At 35.2% G+C, this 23779-nt stretch overlaps 1 protein-coding gene across 7 annotated transcripts in view; it reads left to right on the forward strand.

Moving 5' to 3' along the window:
- Trpm (transient receptor potential cation channel, subfamily M) overlaps nucleotides 1-23779 on the forward strand; it is a 274621-nt gene that overhangs the window by 7038 nt on the left and 243804 nt on the right. For 4 of the 7 annotated variants that reach the window (XM_076125470.1, XM_076125471.1, XM_076125474.1 and 1 more), the window contains exon 2: nucleotides 9168-9245. The exons of the other annotated variants lie outside the window; for them this stretch is intronic. In XM_076125470.1, the coding sequence (XP_075981585.1) occupies nucleotides 9168-9245 (78 nt within the window). The remainder of the gene's footprint in view (nucleotides 1-9167; nucleotides 9246-23779) is intronic. 7 annotated transcript variants of the gene reach the window in all.

Raw genomic sequence — 23779 nt, forward strand, 5'->3', positions numbered from 1 at the left:
GTACTTAGGGTAGCACAAGAACACGGAGCTTATTAATAATTTTTTAATCAGATACTTGTCCACTGCTGGGCAAGAGTCTTCTCCCGAACTTAGGGAGGGGTTAGATCTTGACTCTTAACTAATCTTTTTAGGTACAGTTCAATGACTCAGTAATAAGAAATTTCCTGAAAATTAAGATAATAGGTAACAGCTTACACAACGTTAAAGTTATCTTGATTTCAGGCTAAGGTATATTTCTAGTTATTTGTAGAAGATACACATCTCCGGTTAAAGGTAAATAAATTCATGAGAACCAGATTTTTCAGGTTTTCGCATCTGATAAATAAATGTCAGATAACCTTTCTGCTACGTAAAGTGTCCGAATCACAATCAAAAATCCATATAGCTTTGTCATATTGCCAAACCAAACGTGTGTAGCAATCCTATCTTTCTATACAGACATAATCAGTCATTCTCTTAGAGTGTGTCCGGGTCACTACCAAACATAGAACGTCAAAATATGTGAAGTTAGTCAAGTTAGTCAAACCTTTATTTGAATTCACGTTAATAAACTAATATCTCAAAACAATGGTGTCCTGTGGGAGAGAGCTATTTATCAAAGCAAAACCTCAACATCCCGCTAATCAACTCGACAACTATATCAGTTAATTATTCACCGCTGTACCTATGTCTGTGTTAACTATAGAAAATATACGAAAACAAAAATATGACGGGAATGCTACGTTTGTGAAGAGCATTTCTGAAATAATAGCAGAATTACCTATTATAATAAAAAATGCTAAAAAACACAAATATGATATTTTATCAGAAAACTTATATCTGGCGGACGTCGTTTATTCTGTCCGTATTTAAAACCTTTCGCATTATTTTACGATATTTTCTCATCATATTTTGCCAAACTGAAATATTGTTCTTGAAATTGATTGTTCTTGTTAAAAAGCGCATCAACATTTTTGCAGTAGTTTTTGAGTTTATTGCAAATTGACTGACTGATATGACTATTGTACCTCCGGTGTGGGACTTCGCTTTACAATAAGATATTGATTGTACGAAAGTGTCAAGTACCATTGACGAAACAACCCATTTTACATCGATTTCAGGTGCTAAAAGTTTCGTTATTAGCACCACGTACTACATGGAAAAGTGACACCATTCGTAAATAGGTACTAACTTTCACTTCTATGAAATAATTTACAGTTAAGTTTAACTCTGACTGAATCGACTTTTATCGCATAAAACTTACATTTTTGGAGGATGTCAACATCCACTAAAGTCCACAAACTAATTTACAGCTTTTACAAAATTTATAGCCGCAAAAAGTACCGATTTCCAAAAAAAAAACAGCCGTAAAAAGCGATGAACTGATCCTTTTTGGGGCACATGACCCTATGGCCCACATAGTATAAATCCCTCTGGATTTGCTTATCTATACTAATATTATAAAGCTGAAGAGTTTGTTTGTTTGAACGCGCTAATCTCAGGAACTACTGGTCCGATTTGAAAAATTCTTTCAGTGTTAGATAGCCCATTTATCGAGGAAGGCTATAGGCTATATATCATCACGCTACGACCAATAGGAGCAGAGCAGCAGTAAAAAATGTTACAATAACGGGGAAAAATTTGACCCATTTTCTCTTATGTGACGCAAGCGAAGTTGCGCGGGTCAGCTAGTAATCAAATATTAGACTTGAAGAGGCGGATGTACTAAATAGATAAGAATTGATCAAAAGATCTATATTTAGGTGAACTTGACCTTTTTACTGCACCTAGCTGATTAGAATCACATCTGACCTAAGCCAGTTATGCAAATATACTAACTAGTTTCTTGCGACGTATTTTGAAAGCCACTTGCATAAAGTGTAATTCCTAATATCTACTATAAATAATATTAAAAATTTGATCAGGCATTTGATTGTTATAAAATTTGGTAAGGAGATAAATTATATACCGGAGAGGGACCATGTCCCCATACCTAGACCATTTAGCTGGTCCGTCTCGACTGCAGTTGTCTGTTCAAACCAAAGTTTGACTTTGCTAGCCATCAAAGAGCTCATATCAGGTAACAAACATAGTCTGTGTCTTCACCGTATTAACGGATGCCGTGAAGAGGACTAGGATAAAATATTTCTTATCTGATTAGACTTTAAGATGTACACCCTATATATACTTCATAAAATAATAAGCAAAATGGGACATATAAATGCTCACGTTTCATATATTCAGAAAAAATATCCTAGCGAAAATTTACTTCACTCCCCTGGCCTTTTAAGGAAATATTCCAACATTTCACTCATAAATCTAATTACACACTATGCCCTAGGGATAAAAACTAAAGTAAAACATGTTACACCTCACCCTAGAATTAACGAAGAGTTGTTTTAATTCATACTGTGATACGGAATCAAGTTGACGGCTATAATTTAATTAAAATACGCGCGAACCGAGTCAACGCGGGCCTCTGGTGTAATGGAAACATACGGAAAACTAATGTAGGCGGGCTGCAATTAATGTATTTTTTGCATGTTTAACAATTATATTATTAGACTGTCTAAGTGCAGTGGTTTAAGTCGCCAGGCCGCTGCCATTGCTTCCAGAGGTCGTTGGTTTGATTCCCATACGGATTTTTTTTGTGCGATCCACAAATAACTGTTTCGGGACTGTTTGTTCTTTGTGTCCGTTGTTTGTATGTTTGTAAAAGTACCCGCGACACAAGAGCAATACTTAGTGCGGGAGATGTCTTTTAAAAAAGTAAATATAAATGGTATTATCTCTTATTTACAGGTGTCTGCTATTCTATGTTCTGCTGTTAACTATTAGCCATCTAATTCGCGTATTTCCGAGAAGCCATCTGCGTAGAAGACATACCTACCTAATATTAGTGATCTTGGGACTAGTTTTCATGGAATTCTATAATAAAGCAATTATGTTTTGTTAGTACGAAAAATATCGGAATTAGAGGGTTTCGTTTCAGAGGGGTTTGTGACACCATAAATTCTGTTTAAAATATATACCAGAGTAACGTTTAGCGTATAATTTTATTTATAATTATTTTAGAAATAATATCGTATAATTATAGATTTTGATTCAAAGAATCAACTCTAATAACAAACCCTAATTCAAGTGTAAACAATATTGTTAGAAATTTAACATCAATTATACTGCTTCAGGAAAACATTGTTTTTCCTTAAACAAAGCCGTTATTGTATTTTTATTGATAGCTAGTTATACAACTAAATGTCATAATATATGTACATATGTGTTTAAAAAAATGTTGTCATGTACGGAAAACGTCGGTCTGTGTAGGATACAATAAATATTCTATTTTCCTGTACCAATTAGCAAAAATAACTTGATTTTAGTATATGTAAACAACACTTGCTACAATACCAACAAAATTAATTTGGTAGACACATTCAAATGCATTCTTTCTTCTTATTTCTGGTACACTAGTAGCTTATGGACCTTTTTGAAGAATCATCTTTTGGATAAATACAATGACATATTCTTTCTATTACATAAATTCGCTTTGTTGTACATTTAACACAATTAAAATTTTTAGCGTTTAACAATCATTTCAAGTTTACATCACACAAAGAGCGATTATACGAAAAACCTGCCTTGGGAAAAAATAACTGTGAAAAATGTATTCATTTATATGACAATACCTAAGTATGGAAGCCTGGGTATTTCCCCTGAGGTCAAAAAACTCCACCCGTAAAACAGATCACTACTAAAAAGTTAAAACACAAATGGCCAGTTAATTTTCAAAATATAACACTCAGACATGCAAATGAGTTTTTAAATAAACTATGTAAAAAGCCTTTGTACAGTGGATTAACTTCATAATTAATGTTGGCAACAATTCGCTGAATATTCGTAAATGTGTAAATTGTACTCTTAATTTAGTGCGTAAATATTATCCTGGATAAAGTTTTGGACTAACTCTGTTTAATATTTACCCTGTATATTCCCCTGGGTTTTGGTAGAATTTCTAGGTATGTCTAATTCTGGTCTGTCGCTAGATCTACTGTGGGAATGTGAATATTTGTTTTATCCAGTACTGTAAAAGGCTCACTTCTCAGCTGAAAGTAGAAGATATATTAGAGTAATACTCAGAAAAATTGTGTTATAGCGTAGGTAGATTTAGATTTATCAATAACATTGGTAATATTCGGTCATATTGATAGCTACTTTTAAAATGCACACTTTTGTAACATCAAATTTGTAAAAAACTACCTTTGTAGTTCGCGATTAAGAAGAGTGGTCAGGAGTTTCTTTCCAGCCCTTTTCATTAGCCTTACCTTTAAAACTGGCGGTAAATTCACTCTAAGTATCATTATTAATCATTGATGTTTGTATTTAGCCAATATTCAGGAGATAATCCTGTCTTAATAATGAAAACATTATAAGCGGTGCACTGAGAGTGTTCTTCTAATTGAGTGTATATTTATTTGCTCCACAATAAAAACGATTAAGAATACTGACGGAAACGATTTGATAAAAAACAAAAGCATTCATGGCGCCATTATTAAACTAAGTATTGAAATAATGATTGTCACGTGTTTACCACACGTCAACAGTTCAGTGACCTCTTGTGGCTCGCGATAATCCGTGAAGCGTCGTTTCCTACATCCGCACATTTGATAGCTTTACTACTTTTACTATGATGGCTGGTTCCTGAAAACAGATACCATGTGGAATTATTACTTCCTAATAAAATATACCTGGGATAATAAGTTATGACTTTAATTTTTGCCTTAAACTACGAAGTTATTAGTTATTAGCAAAATTGAAGCCTAAGGATTTAATATTAGAAGTATTATTCACTCTATAACAAATTTCTAACGGGCACTTGATAAATCATCATAGCACAATAATTGGTATAACATTGATTTACCTTTTTTTCGAATTGAATCTGGAGATCAAAATCGCGCTAATCCTCATGTCGTATTCTTACCTCAATGACAATTCATTTAAAACTAGAAAGTACCGAGTTCAACTTCAGAGAGTAATAAAAATACAGACTTTAGTTACTTTAAACCCAGTACTAAGATTTCAAGATAGGAAATTCATATATTATACGACATCAACCAACCTTCCACCATTACAAAGATTCACAAATACTTTAAAATCTAAACGTTATTTAAAACTTATTTCACAACAACTCTTTAAGTGTCACCGGACAGCCATTAAAACTTGCAGATAAGCGACGTCATACTGCCCCTAATTCCAGTTGGATAGTTCGCTCCCGTGTGAGACCGGGAGATGAAACTTTGACACAACTTTCATATGATACTGGGGCAAAATAGTGCAATGTGGGTCTCATTAAAATGTTTCTTGGGAAATTTATTTACAGTTGAGGTCTGAGCGGGAAAGAATACTGGTCAAATGAAATGAGATCTTAGGTTCCGTTCCTGGATCAGGTAAAGTGCTTAAATCGTTATATAAAAACTTAGTAGTACAACTCTTTAAGTGTCACCGGACAGCCATTAAAACTTGTAGATAACCGACGTCACACTGCCCCTAATTCCTGTTGGATAGTTCGCTCCCGTGTGAGACCGGGAGATGAAACTTTGACACAACTTTCATATGATACTGGAACTAAATAGTGCAATGTGGGTCTCATTAAAATGTTATAAATGTCTCCCTTACTTTTTTTTTTTATTTAGATTTTGTATACATTAGATAACATACCTAATTTAGTTTAAATATATTTGTAACTCATAAATATTCTTTAATTAAAATGTTTCTTGGGTAATTTATTGACAGTTGAGGTCGGAGCGGTAGTGAATACTGGTCGAATAGCAATGAGATCTTAGGTTCCGTTCCAGGGTCGGGTAAAGTGCTTTAATCGATAGCTCGATATTACCTACATTATAACCCGGAATGTGGCAATGATCGCCCTTTATTAGATAGAACCTATAAAATTGGGTGTTTTCATTCCTATTATTAAAATCACTACAATATCACTACATAGTATAAAACAAAGTCACCCATTTTGTCTGTAGTCCCTTCGTATGCATAAAACTTTAAAACTACGCAACGGATTTTGATGCGGTTTTCACTAATAGAAAGAGTATTTTCTCCGACAGGTTTTTATATATAATTGAAATACATTGAAACTATATTAGCTGAGTTATAGCGATTGATGTCCAGGAAGTCAGAAAAAAAATCTAATTGAAGATTGCATTTGTGCGTGCGCCGCTTATACCGTTGGATACAAGTAAGAACAATGTATAGCAAAAACATTGGTCTTTTTTAGTTCTACAAAAAAGTCCGCGATGACATATATCCAGCTTTTTTATTTAAGTCACAAAAACTACTTTTCTGTATTAAAAAAACATTTAATTCGTTGGGTGATGTTTAACTGGTGATATAACCAATAATACATATATCCTTATCAAAATAAGTAAGTTCATCATCACGAGCATTTAATTTAGATTATTTTTGCAGTTTACAGTGTGTTATTTAGACATATAGTTTAGGAGATATCACGATATTAGTATTGCGACACGGTACGGGCCGGCCGCGGCGGCGGGGGCAGCGTCCCTATAAATAGCGCGTCGGCGGCAGCGGCTCCCCATTCGCACTTTGAAATTGGAAGCGATCGGACGCGTTTATTTATCGCAGCTCTTTGAGAAAAATAAAACGTGCTTTTCAGCGCGACAACAATAATTGTATGATAATAGTAGGTATTGTATTCTAAGGTTAGTATTAAATCGCACTTATTAGTAAGATTAGTTTTTTAAGGGAAAGAGAAGTTATTGTGAATTGAAAATTAGTATCCAATATGTGTTGGTGCGTTGACTGTATTTGTCGAAGTAGCGGGATACACGCAAACGAAGTTGCGCGGGTCAGCTAGTATAAATTAAAATGACGCGTCTGTATGAGCTGGCAATAAACTTCTGTAGCGCAATTCTCTACATATTAATGTTGAGTATCAGGAGTATGACATTTAAAGTTTACTGCCAAAATAGTTCATAGGGAGACCGCTAGAGGCGCTGATCAGATTTTCGTGCAAAATTTCTCGATAGTTAACCGGTTATCGGTAGTCAAAAGTGGTAGAGTATAATATGTATATTTTTTCTAATTTTTCTACTACAATCCATTAATTACTTATGTAAGACGCTACCACCAATATAACCCAACACCGCAGTATTGTTACAAGTCACAAAGCCCGTCAGTAATATCCCTGCAGGTGGGATGCGCACGCGCCGTTATCGCCCTGTTTACACTACAGCCCGTTGTTGTAAACAAACTACATGTAAACATATCGTATATTCAATAGAAGAAAGTCGTAAGCGGCTGTGTTGGCTGCGTATTTTATGTCGTTCTTCTACTAGAAGTGTGGTATGTCGCGGGTGGCCGAAGGATAGATAACTGACTAGTCGCCTTTGAGTCCGACTGTGTCGGTGCCTTTGTAATTTGATGATGTAAATAGTCTGTGGTAGGTAGGCCCGAGGAATGATATGGTACCTAATTATTTTCAACTAGCTATGCCACGCTATGTCACTTACGTTTAAGGTGGCCAATTGTGTTAGAAGGTATGTTAAAAAGTTCAGTTATCAATAAAGTAATAATTGACCAAACAACCGATTAAGCCGTCCAACGGTGGCTTGAAAAGCCAAGCGCAACCTTAACCACAAACATAAGACAAGGAAGAAATAATATTGTCAGACTCGGGAAATAAATTCTCGAACTATAACATTTGTATGCTTGCTTCTTACTAATTTGCCCTGGATACCCTAGCCAGGGTAAACTGCGCTAAACAGTCAGGCAATCGAAATTATAAAGCGTTAATTGCCATTCATTATTAACGAAGAAAGTTTGACCCGAAAAATCAAAAGTTGTTTTTAGCAAATCGCCTGGTTGACACTTCCCGTGACCAGAATGCTGACATTTATTTAGCACAAAGAATTAGCATTGCCATACAACGTAACAATGCTGCCAGCATTCTGGCAACGTTCTCGGTGGACAGTTCTTTTCTTTTCTTTTGTTTTAGATTTTGTATATAAAGTAATTTGTAAATATTCAGTAAATAATAATTTCTCCTAAATTAATAAATGAAAGTTGTGAAAGATGTCTGTCAAATATTTCACCAAAAAGTAACATCAATATTTACCTACCTAGTTAAAAAGTAAAGCTCATATTTAATCTTTTGTTTACGAAGATCTCGAGTGAATTAGAAGATGAACTGATTGATGTTAGCTAATAAACATTTGTTACTTATTATGATGGAGAGATGATAACAAATCATCATAATAAATATTTTAGATACAATGTTTTGACTAAAGAGTTATTTAATAAGAGAGAAGAGAGAATAGGTCATAATTTTCTCCGTTTTTGTAACATTTTTTACTAGTATTCTGCTTCTATTGGCCGTTCCGTGATTTTATATAGCCTATATCAATAAATAGGCTATCCAATACTAGAATATTTTTTCAATTCGCATCAGTAGTTCTTGAGATTAACGCGTTCAACCAAACAAACTCTACCATTTTATAACATTAGTATAGATAGTATAGATTTTTTACAAAAATATTTTTCAAATTCGCACTAGTAGATCCTGAGTTTAGCGCGTTCACCAAAACCTTAAAATTTTATAACATTAGTATAGATAGTATAGACTTTTTAAAGCTTTAATTAGTATTTCACGTGTTATAAAAATGATGGTGTTATGAATACGATACATGTTCTTTTTTCTAGCGCAAAAAAGACATAATGACCTAGTTTTGCGTCGCGAAGGACTTAATTATTCCCTAGAGACTAGTGGAATCATATTATCAACATATTGGTGCAAAGGAAATGTAATTACATCAATTTCAGTAGCACAATTCACTACAGTCGGTACTGTCAAGTATCGAGAGTTTGACATTTAAAATGTACTGCCAAAATAGTTCCTACGGAGCCCGCTAGAGGTGATCACAATTTCGTGTATTTTTTTTGATAGCAAGCCGATAGTCGATAGTATTAGAGAATTAAGCTACAGTTTTAAATTTTTTTATGTCAATGTTTTTGATGTCATCAACATTGTGAATCGCGACATTGCTTAAATTCCGCCTCAAAATACGTATTTCTGGCTAGTACTTACAAGTTTTCTACCACTGTATCTATGTATCTTATATCTATGTATTTATTTATATGTTTTTTTTACTATTTATTTGCAGCAAGGGGTGCACAATAGCCTGAAAAGGGTCGGCCTGGCGATGCTGTCTTTATCTGTCCCGGTCTATGAGAAAAACAAAGTCAGTAGTTTGGGCAATGGGCATGCATATGTTGGGATACTTGTTTGCCAACATATTGGACGATAACAAACGGTCTTCATACTACTAATGACGAGTTTTTGTTTGGGGTGATTTTTTCTCATTTGTTTTGTTGAAGCATGGAGTTCATGAAACCATTTTGTATTAAAAATATTTGCAAGCGTTTCGTCAGAATGTGTATTGGGGACGTTAATTCATGTTTTGTGGAAAAAAATTAGACTTAATAAAGGATGAGACAACTCTCATGAAAGGCTTTGAAAGTTTCATAATAGAAGTAACCAGTCTATTTATATATACAAATTTATTGTTTTTTTGGCGCCCTTGCGTATTTCAGCCAATAGGCTTAATATAATAATATGACAATATCATATACTTAAAGACAGTTTCTTGTCGAATTTCAATTTCATCAATTTTCACACTTTTTCAAGTCAACATTGGCTGAAAACGACAGTTCAAATTATCATCAATCCTAGTTGTTGCCAAGTATCAGATTTTCCCTAACGCCTGAATCCAAGATAATCTTTTGTCAGAAAGGTCTATCCATATGTCATTATTACCCCTACTTAGGATCTTTCAGGCGAAAAAAGGGACCTTATTTTTTGGTGGGTGATGTCATTTTTCATCTTTATCTCAGTAAAAGCATCGGTTTTTTAAAATGACACTCTTTTAGGTACTTTTTAAGGTTTTTATGTTATATTTGATTCTAAATTAAATAAAGCGTGTTTGATTTGATAACTGGTAAATATTTTGATTTTAAGGAGCCTTAATATTCAGTAATGGGTAAGGATAGACAGTAGGATAAGCTGAAATTATTTGTAAATAGCAGTATTTCCATATACGAACCTACACCATGACATCAAATTATCCACTGGAAGAGGACTTTCCATGAACATATTATTATGTATTTTAGCATTCTATGAGAACGACCTGTTTCCAGCAGTTAACTGATATGACGCAATTTGAGAATTCATTGCTCATTAGAAACACACTGCCTTAAAGTCAACATTACTCATTAAAAATAATATTTAAATAAGCAGTAAAACAATCATTGACATCGGAGTTCCCAATAGATGATGTATTAAGGAAAAACCACATGTCTTTTTACGTATAAAACCTTGATACGTTCTCAAAGTTAGCAGGTTAGTGATAAATTACATGTTTGTTTGAGGCGACAAGTGTTCCGCTACACAATTCACGCTCTATATAAAACCATCCTTAACTGGGGATCGAATATTAACACACCCGACGTTTAAAGATGGGTATTATAGATTGGTTAATGATTGTTTTTATAACCTTAGATATTAAGGGTCTGTTTTACAGTTTAAGTTTAGTGTGAGATATATCTAGATATACCATGGAATGGACGAAGGTCTCAAGGAAGGCCTGCAACTGGATGATCGGACGACATTGTTAAATGTGTAGGGCCGAAATGGATGAGCCAAGCGGAGGACCGTATAAAGTGGCGTGCTGAGGGGGAGGCCTATACTCAACAGTGGGTGGAAACGGGCTGATTAGATAGATAGATAGAACCTAGGTGTTAAATAAAGTGACAGCAAATGTATGAATCTGTCAAAATTCCGTTCGATAAGGTATCTGGTAGATAGAATAACAGGTGAAATCGAGACTAACCCCCGGTTTCTGACGTACATGTAGCGGTAGTTTATCTATTCAACAGCGTTTAAACTCGTATATAAAAAAACGATATTGAATAGATAAACTACCGCTAAATGTAGTCAGAAATCGGGCATAACTAAGTGATGGATGCCACTATTCACGGGTCTGTAAGTGTGTCTGTGGCAGCGTAACTCCAAAATTATTTTTTAGGCAGAGACATGAAAGAATATTTTTAGTTCTATAATACTTTTTTCCCTTGAATTCAGATCAAAATTAAATGTCATGTTTTCTATCTACTTCTGCGATGATATTTTACCATATAAAAACTGTTTATTATTCCTAAAATATTCCTCAGTAAAAACAAGATTTTTCCTCAAGCTGCTAAAAAACTACCGAGAATATTTTTAGCAGAAACAAAACGTATAAAATAGGTAAACATGATGCATGCGGATGTTTTCTAAGATAATGTAAAGTAAATACATCGCTCATCTTGTGAAGGGGGTGTGAGCGATCACTTATATACTAAGCACTTTATAATATGTAAGTATATTCTAATTTAATATATGCAAAAGTTTTTAAGGGCTGAAGTATATTTGACTGCCTCCGTGGCGCAGTGGTTAGGGTTGCCACGCCGCTGCGGTTGAGTCGGGAGGTCGGGTTCGATTCCCACAAACATGCATTCATTGTCCCCTTTTACTCGATATTTATATAAATCTTACGTGGTTTTGTTAATCATCATTTGTCTTTGGACGTACTAATGGACGTACGAAATGCTGCAGCGCCTACTAGATAAAATAGATATACTAAAATATAATTTAGAGTTACAAAAAAAAAAATTGTGCGAACTAGCTAAACCCGGGCAAAGCTGAGCCTGAGCAAGGTATATTACTCGTAATTACACCTACTAATTACCTATCCGTGGTTACAACAGTTACAGTATAACAACATTAATGTAGATAGATTAGGTAGATAATGTACAACAATACTGCAAGTGACGGCTGCCTCTATGTGAATGCGGAGTAAATCTCCGCGTGAACGTCAGACGCACATTGCCGTGGGGCTATGAAAACAGCGGTTTCTAACTTATTGGTACTAAAATTAATAAAATCTACACATCTATCGCGTCGTCGTCGTCGATTTGATGTCGGCCGCATGTTTCTACAAGTTGCTGTTATTATTCTTTTTTAATAAAGAGTCGGAAATATACTGGGATACACTGGGTTAGAACATAAGAAGCTGGGACCCCACGGTACAGGCATGCCCAGTGTGGGGACCACGGTATCCGCAGATTTAGTGTAGACGCGTTCGCCTACTGAGTAAAGACGGGATGAGGACATTGCTTTCCCTTAAGAAGTTGCAGCCATGGTTTTACTTACGATGCCTTCTTCACTTTTATAGCCAGTGAAACTTATTCTATGTCTGTGTGTCTACAGAGCAATGCATTTATAGTTGTCACCACAAAGTTATCCATATCTATAATAACTTATGGTCTATATCACATCGCGATTTGTATCCAACAATTTAACTACCTAACGTACCTATCAATTAAATCCCATTCTAAACATAAACGTGTAACTCTTTAAGAACTCGTAAACTGCTACATAACAATACAATTACAAAAGCACTCTCAAACGCTCATCTTTGTTCAGCTATTTTATGCAGGAATATTTGAGACGGTGCCAAATGTGTTCATTACATCGTATTTCGTATCATGTGGGTATTCATGAAGTAAACTTGTTATATGCACTGTTTAATATATTTGTAAACTGTAAGATTGAGTTTTTTGTTTGGTGCTGCTGTTTTATTATAATATTGATGATGTAAGTTCTAATCTAGTATGAAATGTGTGTGGTCTGTCTGTGTTCTAATTGCATCAAAATCTGTGCAGTTGTTTTATCAAAAAGTGTCAGAAATCATATCATCAATAGCGAAAATAATTGCATTAATATATTACATAGTAACATTACGCTTAATGCAAAATTATGCATAATGTCAAGGCATTTGAATTATGAAAAACCTGCCCTCATTAACGAAAGAAAGTATTGTATTGCACCGACTATTATTCTATTACTTCAATAAATCTCTTACTTGCTTAAAATAAACATATCTAACATACGCTGGTCTCATAGCCCCATATATTTAGCTGGCAACAGCATCAGCTTACACCTGAACGCACAGTCGCACAAGTTGACACGCGACGCCTGCGATAAAACTCAGAGCAATTATTACAATCTGCGCACTCGCGTATTACTGCGTTTTGTAATTAGAGGCAAGAAGTGTGGACTGTCTATTAAGATAGTCTGTTCCATACTTCCATGTTTAGAGGTGGTCAGAGACATGGAACTTCATTTCTAATATTTTATTAAGGCTTTAAAGTAGAGATGAAACGGATATCCGGTAACTATCCGGTATCCGGCCTATCCGGCGGCTTTAATACTATCCGGCCGAATACCGGATAACTACTATTCGGCCGGATAGACATCCGGCCGAAATAAAAAAAGGTCTGGATAAAAAAAATTGTTTAGTAATTATTTACTTTATTTAGTAAGACTTAAGAACTTGAAATTTCAAATAACAATAGCACAATGAAATAATAACCTAAAGTCACGCACGTGTCTGCACTGCAATCGACACAACAAGTCAATGAAAATGAAAGAATTGCTAACTTCGCTCATCAACGAAAAGACCCGAATCAAACCGAGGCCACCCGGTCGTCCGCACGTCGCCTACGCCAAGTGTGTGTGCGCTGCACCAAACGGCTAAGGTCCGCCGAATATTCGGCGGCCGGATATCCGGCTATCCGGCCAGGTGGTAGGCCGAATATCCGGTATCCGGTATCCGGCCAAACTGCTATCCGTTTCATCTCTACTTTAAAGGACCTTAGAAGTTCCCCGTACGGCCCAAAAAATGTATTTTCTGAGCTTTTTTGGTAAAAAGATAATTTGGAAAAAGAAAATTGCCCAGAGTTAGGAAGTTGAGGTCGTAGACTGTAAAGCGGTTTGTCCTGCGCCTGACCGCTCTGGTCGTGTCGGTTATCCATTCCACTGGGCTATGAGAGTGAAGGAATAGAGAATATTCTTGTGTAATCACTATAAACAAATTTCTGCAAAATGCTATAAACAAAGGCTGGTTTCAATGAAACTGGCCACCGTAGCTGATATCGGCTATCGGCAGAGGACAGGAGGTCCAGACATGACACTCCATTTCAAATGTTTTTTAAGTAAAGAATATCACGACGTTTTCATTGTTTTTCAAAATAATCACCTCTGCAATGTTTCTAATTAACGTCATGTCTAATTTAACACATAAGCTTATATTTATCGCGACATGGTGTGTGCAGTAGCTCTGAGTACACAAAATTGTTTGATCTGGTACCCTTATTTACTCTCGCTTGATAACTCTTGGCGTGTGGAGTGTACGATACAACCTTGTAGCGACGTCTTTTTATATCTCGTGGTTAAATTTTGTTGGTTTGAAATTTTGGACACCGTTTTTGGTGATTTAAAGAAGTTAAAGTACTAATTTATATAATAATGATTTACTGAATAATGTTAAGAAAGTCCTTTTATTCCGAAAATATTGTTGTAATGCAATGTCGGGACTTTAAAGCAATAATAAGTCTAATTCATCATTCGTAGTTGTAAATCTTTTTCGATTATAGATATTCTTGTAAGAAAAAATAAACATGAGTCCCATTTTTCAATAAACTGTTTCTGGATAACAATTTTAGGCTCTAAAATATTTTTTTACAATATAATGCAGATTTTTAGTTTATATTTTTTATATTTTTTCTTCAACTAAGTATATATGGCATACAAAAATTTTAATTATCGTTGGCGATATAAAAGACTCAACTCGAAACCTTCACGTTACTCAAATAAACTTCGTTGCAAAAGCTTCTAAGTTACTCTGTCTCATATAAAGTCAGGTTGAGTATGCTTTTAAGTGATTTAGCATCGTTAATCTTAGCTGTAAAGCCTATTCATGTCACTTTCTTTGCAGTCATAACTCGTGGCCGGATATGAAAAATGTGCATAGAAATACACCGCAGCTTTATTTTACTTTACTTCAAAATTTGTACTGACTTGAGATTTTTATATAATTACTCGCTGAACCAAATGTTTTGCCACGACTTCCTCCGTGGCCCTGTGGTTGAGGTCGCCACGCCGCTACATTTGCGTCGGGGGGTCGTGGGTTCATTTTCCGACACGGAACAATTATTTCTGCGATCCACAAATTGTTTTGGTTCTGGTTGTACTTTGTGCGTTGTGCGTGTCCGTTGTTTGTATGTCCACACGACACAAGAGCAATTCTGAAAGTGGGAGACTTTAAAAATAAAAAAAGTTATTTATTTATGAAGAATATCGAAACAAAACTGATGTGGCGCTGATTTTCTTTCCAACTCCTTATCCATAATCGAAAAATGGACCCAAACCAAAACAGTAAAAGTAGCAGTCACCTTAATTAAAAAACGTTTCTTTTCTCAACGAGCCCTTGACTGAAGGGATCAAAACTCAAAGATTAAAGGTAAAGGTATACCGGGGTATTCTCTTGACAGTTTAATGGAACCCCTCACCTTATATTTTGTTTTATTACTTCTGAAGTATCACGTTTATTTCAATGTTACTTTTGTCTGATACACATTTGATGTTTAATGTTTTTTATAAGAAATTGCCTTTGATGTGTTAAGAGAGGTTTTGTAACATATGATTGAAGATATGATGTTTTACGTCATCCCTCTAAAAATATTGAATGTAAAGATCTGAAAGTCGACTGCGTAATACATAAAAGGGTAAGTACTTGAAAATAAATTGATGAAAAGTGTATTTTTTTTTCACTGTACGTAAACATAATTTATTACATACAAATAAGTAACAAAAGTATCCTACTAATATTATAAATGTGAAAATTTTTGAGCATGCATGTAGGAATGTATGTATATGTATGTTTGTTAGCCCTAAACTCAAAAATTACGCAACGGTTTTTGATCGAATTTGGTGCACAGACAGTTTAGTACCTGGATTAACTTTAAGTAGACTTTTTTCCAGTGCTAGTGGAAGATTTTGCAAGTAGCAGTTTTTACATAAAATGGTTTTATTTCCACCATATTGAAAACCTGAAATACAGAACACGTATATCGTTCAACACTGGCACCTAAACAAGCTAATGGTTTGTAAAAACCATACTTAATAATTCCGATCCATTGACCACCCTTATGGAAGGCCGCAAAGAATTTTTCACAATACTTGCACGCTACATTTATTAAAAGAAACCTAAGTAAAATAGGAGTTTTAGAATTAATTATGGTCGAAACACGTATAGAAAGCATTAATTACTTGTAGTGGGTGCGATAAGTGCTTTAATGGCCTCCAGTTACATTAGAATATGTGTACATGGTCCGTTGTAGGGAGTAACTGAGATTAAACATACCTCTTAGGTAAATGAACAATAAACTCTAAGCTTGAAACACCTACGGAGGTGTTTTTATTGGACTTGGTTCATGATTTTTATTCTGGAAATATAGTTCATACTTAAAATTTTATGTCATCAATGACTGACGTCAGGCGTTTCCTTCGCCAATTTTGTGACGCTCTCTTAGAATGCAGAGATGCAGAATTTCTGTATACCTTTGTATTGACAGTCCGTTAACTTAGTAGAAAGCTTTAGCATGCATGATTTTTCTAGACTAAAATTAATATTTCTGTGTTTAATACTTCCGCAGTTAAATTTGTTGACAGTCAGTAGCGCAAGCCTGCGTGTCACTTATGCTCCTAAATCTGAGTTATACCTCCAGCCGCGAATCTTACATACAAGACTCTATACTAAGTTGTTGGACTATAGCTACCTAGGTAGATAGATTCTCTACTCAAACTAAGAAATACATTTTAGTTAGTTGTGTACACGTCACAACTGTAGCCATTTCTATTTATTTACCAAATACTACCAACTTCAGTACAAACATCAACTATGTCAACATCAACACGAGTTGCCGAATGTTCCTCAGAGGGTCAAACTACAGAATTGTTGGCTAAAGTCGATTTTCGGGAGGGATTTCTATTTTCAGAGGACCTACTACCCTCGCAGGAGGCACTTTGCCTATACTAAAGATTCCTCTTTCCCGTGATGTATTTTTACGGAAGGACGAAGGGTGTTTTAGTCAGTAATCGACGTGGCTGTACCCTTGTGTGTATGTATGTATGTAGGTGTATAATATGTGGATGGAAGCTTGATGACTTTGTTCCTTCGTAGTAAAACGCCCACGGTATCTTCTATGTGGGGCATATTGAAACGAATTGTTGCTGTACTAAAATGTTCCACCACGGCACATGTAACCTGTGCTGAAATTTCAAGCAATCCATGGTGAAGTACTAGGTTGATTGTGTTATTTCCCAAATTTTGTCAGACTAATATTTTGTATGGTTATTATTATACTCCCTAGTGGGTTTCTTCAGTGCTTATTTAGAAATTTCACATAAATAAGAGTCGGTATACAAATGTATGTTTAATACATACATAGTATTACGCCTTTTTCCCATAGAGGTAGGCAGATACCAAAGAATGCCACTTGATACAATCCTTTCAAACTTCCCTTGCCTCATTCACATCCATGTCATACAGGATTGAGTGTAATAAGTAATCAGAAAGCCGTGTAATGCTTGTTTCCACAAATAGTTTAAAAATATTAAAACTAGTATCAAAATTATAGTTTAAAATATCGTGTTGATGTTGGCGCGATAAAGATCGCATTAATCACTATTCATGAAGGCTGTTTATTGAAAAATACCATCAATCAAATAGCAACAATTAATCAAGGCGCGTCGGCCATTGCAGCTGAAAATTCTGAAGTTAATGGGCGTCGATAAATGTTTCATAATATTTATAAATAGCATTTAATTATGGCTTTTCGTCGTTCTGGTGTACAATATTTTAATAGAATTCGACGATTTAGTGGGTACGTTTTTGCAAACGGATCTATAGGTCAAAAACTTAGTATAGAGCCTTGTATAGAAGGTTGACGGTGGTATACAAAATTCGGAATTAAGAACATCAGTGACCCGTAGGCTTATGCAGCGGCCGGTGATCTGTCGGATACAGCTACTTTAGCTTAGAAAGAAACAGAACCTTTTATAAATCGTGCATGCATGGCTCAGACTTGTACAGGACTATAGGTGAAAATAAAATCAGATATTTAATGCAAGATGGTTAAACAAAACCTTTTTTTGTGCTTTCATCTGGCATAAAGCGACAAGTACAAAACAAAATTAAACAGCATAATTGCCTATTTACAATTCAAAAGAATCCAGTAATGGCTGCAGAGAACTCATTGTTAACACACCTACTACGCCCAGAGTGCAACAAAGTGGCAGCCATAAAAGGTGCAGCCGTGAGAAAATTCAAAACATGGATTATTCATGTTTCTGCAGCAAAATTGGGTAAACTATTTATGCAGTCCAGATGCTTGAATGAAATATGTCCATTTTGATTAAATAAAAACGATTAAACGAAATTTTATGTAGAATGAGGTCTTTATGAAACGGAATCTTTATTGTTTCACTATTAATTTTGTTAAATTAGACAATAGTTGTAACTGTCAACTCATCACTGTTATGGCCAAATTACTGCACCGTTTGGATGGAATTTTGTACAAAGATAGTATGAGATTCCGGAAAGAAAAACAGATACTTTTTATCCTGGAAATCCATAACGGGTAACAATAAGTAATCCTGTAATATTTTGTATAACTATAGTACCACGTGGACGGTCGCGGGCAACTGTTAGTCTTCAATATTTTTGAAATAACACTTTTCTCATAGTTCTTGCTTCGGACAGCCAGAGGTCTCAAAGGACCTAATTAACCGAATTTCACGCGAGCAAAATTTGTGGCCTAAACCCATCCAGCTTCGAAAATAGTTTGAAACGTCACAAGTTTCCAGTCTTAATTACGAAATACCCAGAATTTCGGTGATTAGTTTCCCGAAGAATTTTAGACAAGTTTGTAAATTGTGCTAATTAAGATAGTATTTAAGCTTTTGGTTGGAAGGAAGTTTTAAGAAGTCCCTATAATTATAGGGACTTCTTCTCTTCTTCTTTTTTTGATTTCTTTCGAATTAGTCTAAGCATTAATTATAATTAATGCTAAGACTAAAGAAATCAAAAAAAGTTATTAACAAAGAATGCTTTTACGTATTAAGTCTTTCTTCAAAAAGGGACAAGGTAAATGTGTTTTTAAAGGGTCGGCAGCTCGCCATGGTGTCTTATCATCAGGCGAACCGTGTACTCAGTTGTCACCCGAGTGGTTTGAAAAGAACGAAGGGTCCCGTACCAAAAAAATACGAGAAAAACACGTTTATTGTGTGGACAAATAGACCGCTTTTATCCTTTGGGTACGGAACCCTAATAATGGTCTAAGGAAAACGTACTTTAGCTTACACGTGTAAAAACAGGCAATTACTTAAAAAATAAAGGTAACAAATGAAACGTCAAGTGTTTATAATTCAAAAGACTCTGACCTTGACATGTGACCTTCTGGTCCTGGACAACGATCCCATTGTTCCCAAACCTTTGTGAAATGACTTACACTAAGTAATTACATGATTAAAAGCTTTTCGTGGTTTGTTTTGCGTTTTGGCTTGCTTTCATCGTGGGTGCTATTTCCTGTGACCCCAATAAGACTTCATGGAACGTATAAACTTCTCTCTTGTACATTTTGTGAGTAAGATAGTAAGTGCTTTGATACTTTCGACAGGTTAATTGAACTAACGTCGCAATTTTGACCAAATGCATAATAATGACAATGAAAACATGTTAAAAGGGAAACCAGAACTTGGTTTAGAAAGGGCTTAAGAACTTGAGCGAGGCTTGAAGTTTGACAGACGAAGGCCTGACCAATGTAACGTGTCAGAGTGACAAAGTCAGATATTTTTGGTTATAGAGTGGTTGGAACTTACCTCCAGGGTCCTAGACCAATTGGAGACGTGCCACAACAATGAAACTAATTACCTATTGTTATCATTACCGTCTGATTACAATCCAGAAACCCTTTATAATTACCCAGCATTTCCCTCATTTGGCTATTTATAACTAGAGTAATGTCCTTTTCAATGAAGAAATAATTGAGGTTTATTGTGCTATTGATCCATCGTGTGGTTAATAATAAATGTCTGGCACAGCACGATATCAAACCAATTAATCATAACAGCTATGTACTGAACCAAACGAGCATTCAATCTATTTACTTAAAAGAATATTGATTACCTAAATGCGCCATAGTTTTTTTGTGGCTTTCTTTCTTCGTACGGGTATCTTCTTGAAGACACCATCATTTAGTATAATATTTCTAACTAAGGTTACATCTATACTTAATATTATAAAGCTGAAGAGTTTGTTTGTTTGTTTGTTTGTTTGTTTGTTTGAACGCGCTAATCTCAGGAACTACTGGTCCGATTTGAAAAAATCTTTCAGTATTAGATAGTCCATTTATCGAGGAGGGTTATAGGCTATATATCATCACGCTACTGCCAATAGGAGCAGAGAACCAGTGAAAAATGTTACAAAAACGGGGAAAATTTTGACCCGTCCTCTCTTATGTGACGCAAGCGAAGTTGCGCGGGTCAGCTAGTTTTAAATAATTTGAACAAAGTTCCCCAATCAGTCTTTTGAGCTAACGTTTTTTCCATTTATCTGACAATCAGATTGCTGTCCAGCTGCTGAAGTAAGGGTGGTGCACGGGTTAACGACCAGTTTCTTCATACATATCTAAAGTGTTGTGTAGTAAAGGCAATTTTGTTTCTTCAAAATACTATCAGTTAATTCGTGAAGGAACCAATTTGAGTATAATTTTTACTTTAACCCTATACTTTGGCTGTTACTGTTAAAGAACGTTGTGAAATTGTTCGGTTCTAAAACCTGATCAAAACTAGGACTTTACAAATAAGCTTAGGCTCTGATAATAAAATCTGAGTACCTAATAAACAGCAACCCGCCGCAGAAATGGACTCAAAATGTGAAAATAACAATGTTTCTGTGTTCTAGAAATGGCTAATAATGGCGAATCTGGGCTCTAAATCGTACATGTCCATGTAACCGGGTATAAAGGCGAAACTATTTGTTGTCATAATCATAATTCACTGTAATCGCACCTCCATAATTGTACTTTATCTGACACCATCACATGACATTAAATGTTTGGTGATAAAGTGTCATTTTGAGATAATTTTATATATTTTTCTGGAAGTTCTATATGAAGAATGTTTTGTAAAGTCCATAGCACAAGCTGTGCTCAGTTTGGGATTAAATAAAGTAAATTTTGATTTCACATAATTTGTGTCTTTAAAAATCCCTGTGATTATTGAATCCTATAACATGGCTTTACGTAGAGTTCGCAGATGAGTTCCTAAATGATTCATGTCAAATAGGTAAAGAATAGAGAGATTATTAACAATTAATCAAGAATAAAATCAATGAATTATCAAACTAATTAAATCATTCATTCACTACACTTTATCATATAATTCACTTTTACTATCTCAACAATAATCAGCGTAAACAATAAATACTTAAAGAGTACCTCCTTACAAGGTTACGTCGTTATGAAGAGGATGCGTTTATTTAACTGTAGTTAGTATGATTGTAAGCGCCGGCGCATTTCGTGGATAGTTACCATTTTGAATTCACCGTTAGTGTTTGTGTTTTCAACCGAATTTTTTAAATAAGTGTACAGAGAGTAAAGTCGTGTATTGTTTTTGGAATTTGAAATTTTGGAATGTAGAATCGTTATAAAATTCGTGAAGTGTTCTGATATTTTGGTATTCTATACAGTTTATTAAAAAAGTGGTTTTAAGGAGTTTTAAAATAAATATAAGAGTTCTACAACTTAGTAGAGAGCTTTGTATACAAGGCTTATGCATCGGATGGTGGCTAGTTTGATACAGTTTTTTTATTTTGGAAATAAATATACAGAATTATAAATTAAAATCAAGATATATCGTGAATGCCAAGGCTCTACTAAGTTGTCAGGCTATAATACAACAAACTCAAAGAGTCGTTCAAGTTTCAAAAGATATTGTTTCAAGTGCCTTACTTTATTGAAACGTTTCGAAATCGCCTTCAGAAGTTTAGCATAAACTTTTGTTTAAAGGGCGATTCACATAGAAGAAGGGTGCGTGGCGGGCGCGGGTCGGGGACGGGAGTACGACGGCTCTAATTACTTGTATGAAATATTCCACACTGAAATCGTGTGCGGGTCTTGTACGGGTAGTGTGATATTGTCCATAAAAATACTAGTAAATAAACCAGACGGACTCCCGACTACATATTTATGTACCACGTATCTCAGTTGACAACTAGTGTACGTCCAATTGATGGTCACTATTACATTGCTTCTTTGACGTAAAGTGTTAATCACCTTAATCTTAAAGAGAAAACAATGTACAGCATAGTGGCTTTCAAATAATTGACATACCTGATAGCCCCGTGAAACACGTTCGATACGCACTCGTTTTCTGTGTGAAGCGTCCTTTATATTCCCGAGCGGGCAAATAAAGGACTATGGGCGGAATCGTCCCCACCCATCAACAAAAATGAAATGTAGCTCAATTGATATATCTTGGCAAGACGATATTTTTATACTATGGCGAGATTGCCCAAATGCGTGGGGTTATCATAGTATCTTACGTTTAAACAAATATCTCGTTAACGTATTATTGACGACTAATTCCAAAATACATGCTCATTTATTTATTAATTAGTGCACAGCGGCGGACGCCGCATGCACATAAAGATAGCTGGGTACAAAATAACCCCCTCCCCCCGCTCTCCAACCCACGATTTTAGATCTGATCAGATTTGAATCTGCCAGCGCATCTGTTAGACAGCATTATAATTGACGAGTAAAAATAATTATTGAAATATGAAATCAATAACATGTATTAACCATATAATGGAAATTATATAAGTATATACATATGAGTGCCTCTGTGGCGCGGTCGGTAGTATATGCGACTGCGGTGCGAGAGGTCTCGGGTTCGAATCCTGGGTCGGGCCAAACAGTCTTTTCTGAGAGTTTCTGTTAAGAATTTCCTAGAGATTGCCCGGAGTTAGGAAGTTGAGGTCGAAGACCTCCGTGTCTCGGAGAGCACGTAAAGCCGTCGGTCCTGCGCCTGACCTCTCACTGGTCGTGTCGGTTATCCGTCCCACCAAAGTATGAGAGTGATGGAATAGAGAGTGTACCTGTGTATTGTGCACACACTTGGACACTATAAACAAAGTCCGGCACAGATGGCCAGTTTCAATGAAACTGACCGCCGCGCCGTAGCCGTATATCGGCTAGGAGGACATTATTATACATATGAGTTAGTACTGTAATATAACAATAATGTTAAAATAACTTACAAATGTAAAATAAAAATATACGTTAAATAATAATTAAGTACAAATTGTTTTTTTTTTTAAATATATATATTATTCCCACTGATTTATCAAAAACAAAGGATTTTAATTAAATAGGGGGCACTTTATGAACACGTTGGTATCAGTTCCATGTTTGTTGGTAGGTGGGGACGGAGCCCATACATTTTTGCCCATAGTCCTTTGCAAGTCAATATAATTTAATGAATAGAACAACTAAACTGTAATTGTTTGACATCTACTAAATTATTTATAAATAATGTCTGGTGTTTGTTTATTCTAAAGTCTAGTTAATATAAACAAATAATCAAATTGCTAAATTGTTACACTATTAAGTTTCGAAATTATGATGATTTTCGATTAATGAAATTTATGTACAGTTTCGCTTGTGAAATAGAAGGGTTTATTATATATTCTTAACATGTACGTAATTGGTACTTCACTTGTCCGTAAGATCGTAGTTTTCCTGCCGCAAGTTGATTTATCCTGGCATGATA

This window comes from Anticarsia gemmatalis, chromosome 17 (assembly GCF_050436995.1).
Source record: "Anticarsia gemmatalis isolate Benzon Research Colony breed Stoneville strain chromosome 17, ilAntGemm2 primary, whole genome shotgun sequence".
Classification (NCBI taxonomy): domain Eukaryota; kingdom Metazoa; phylum Arthropoda; class Insecta; order Lepidoptera; family Erebidae; genus Anticarsia; species Anticarsia gemmatalis.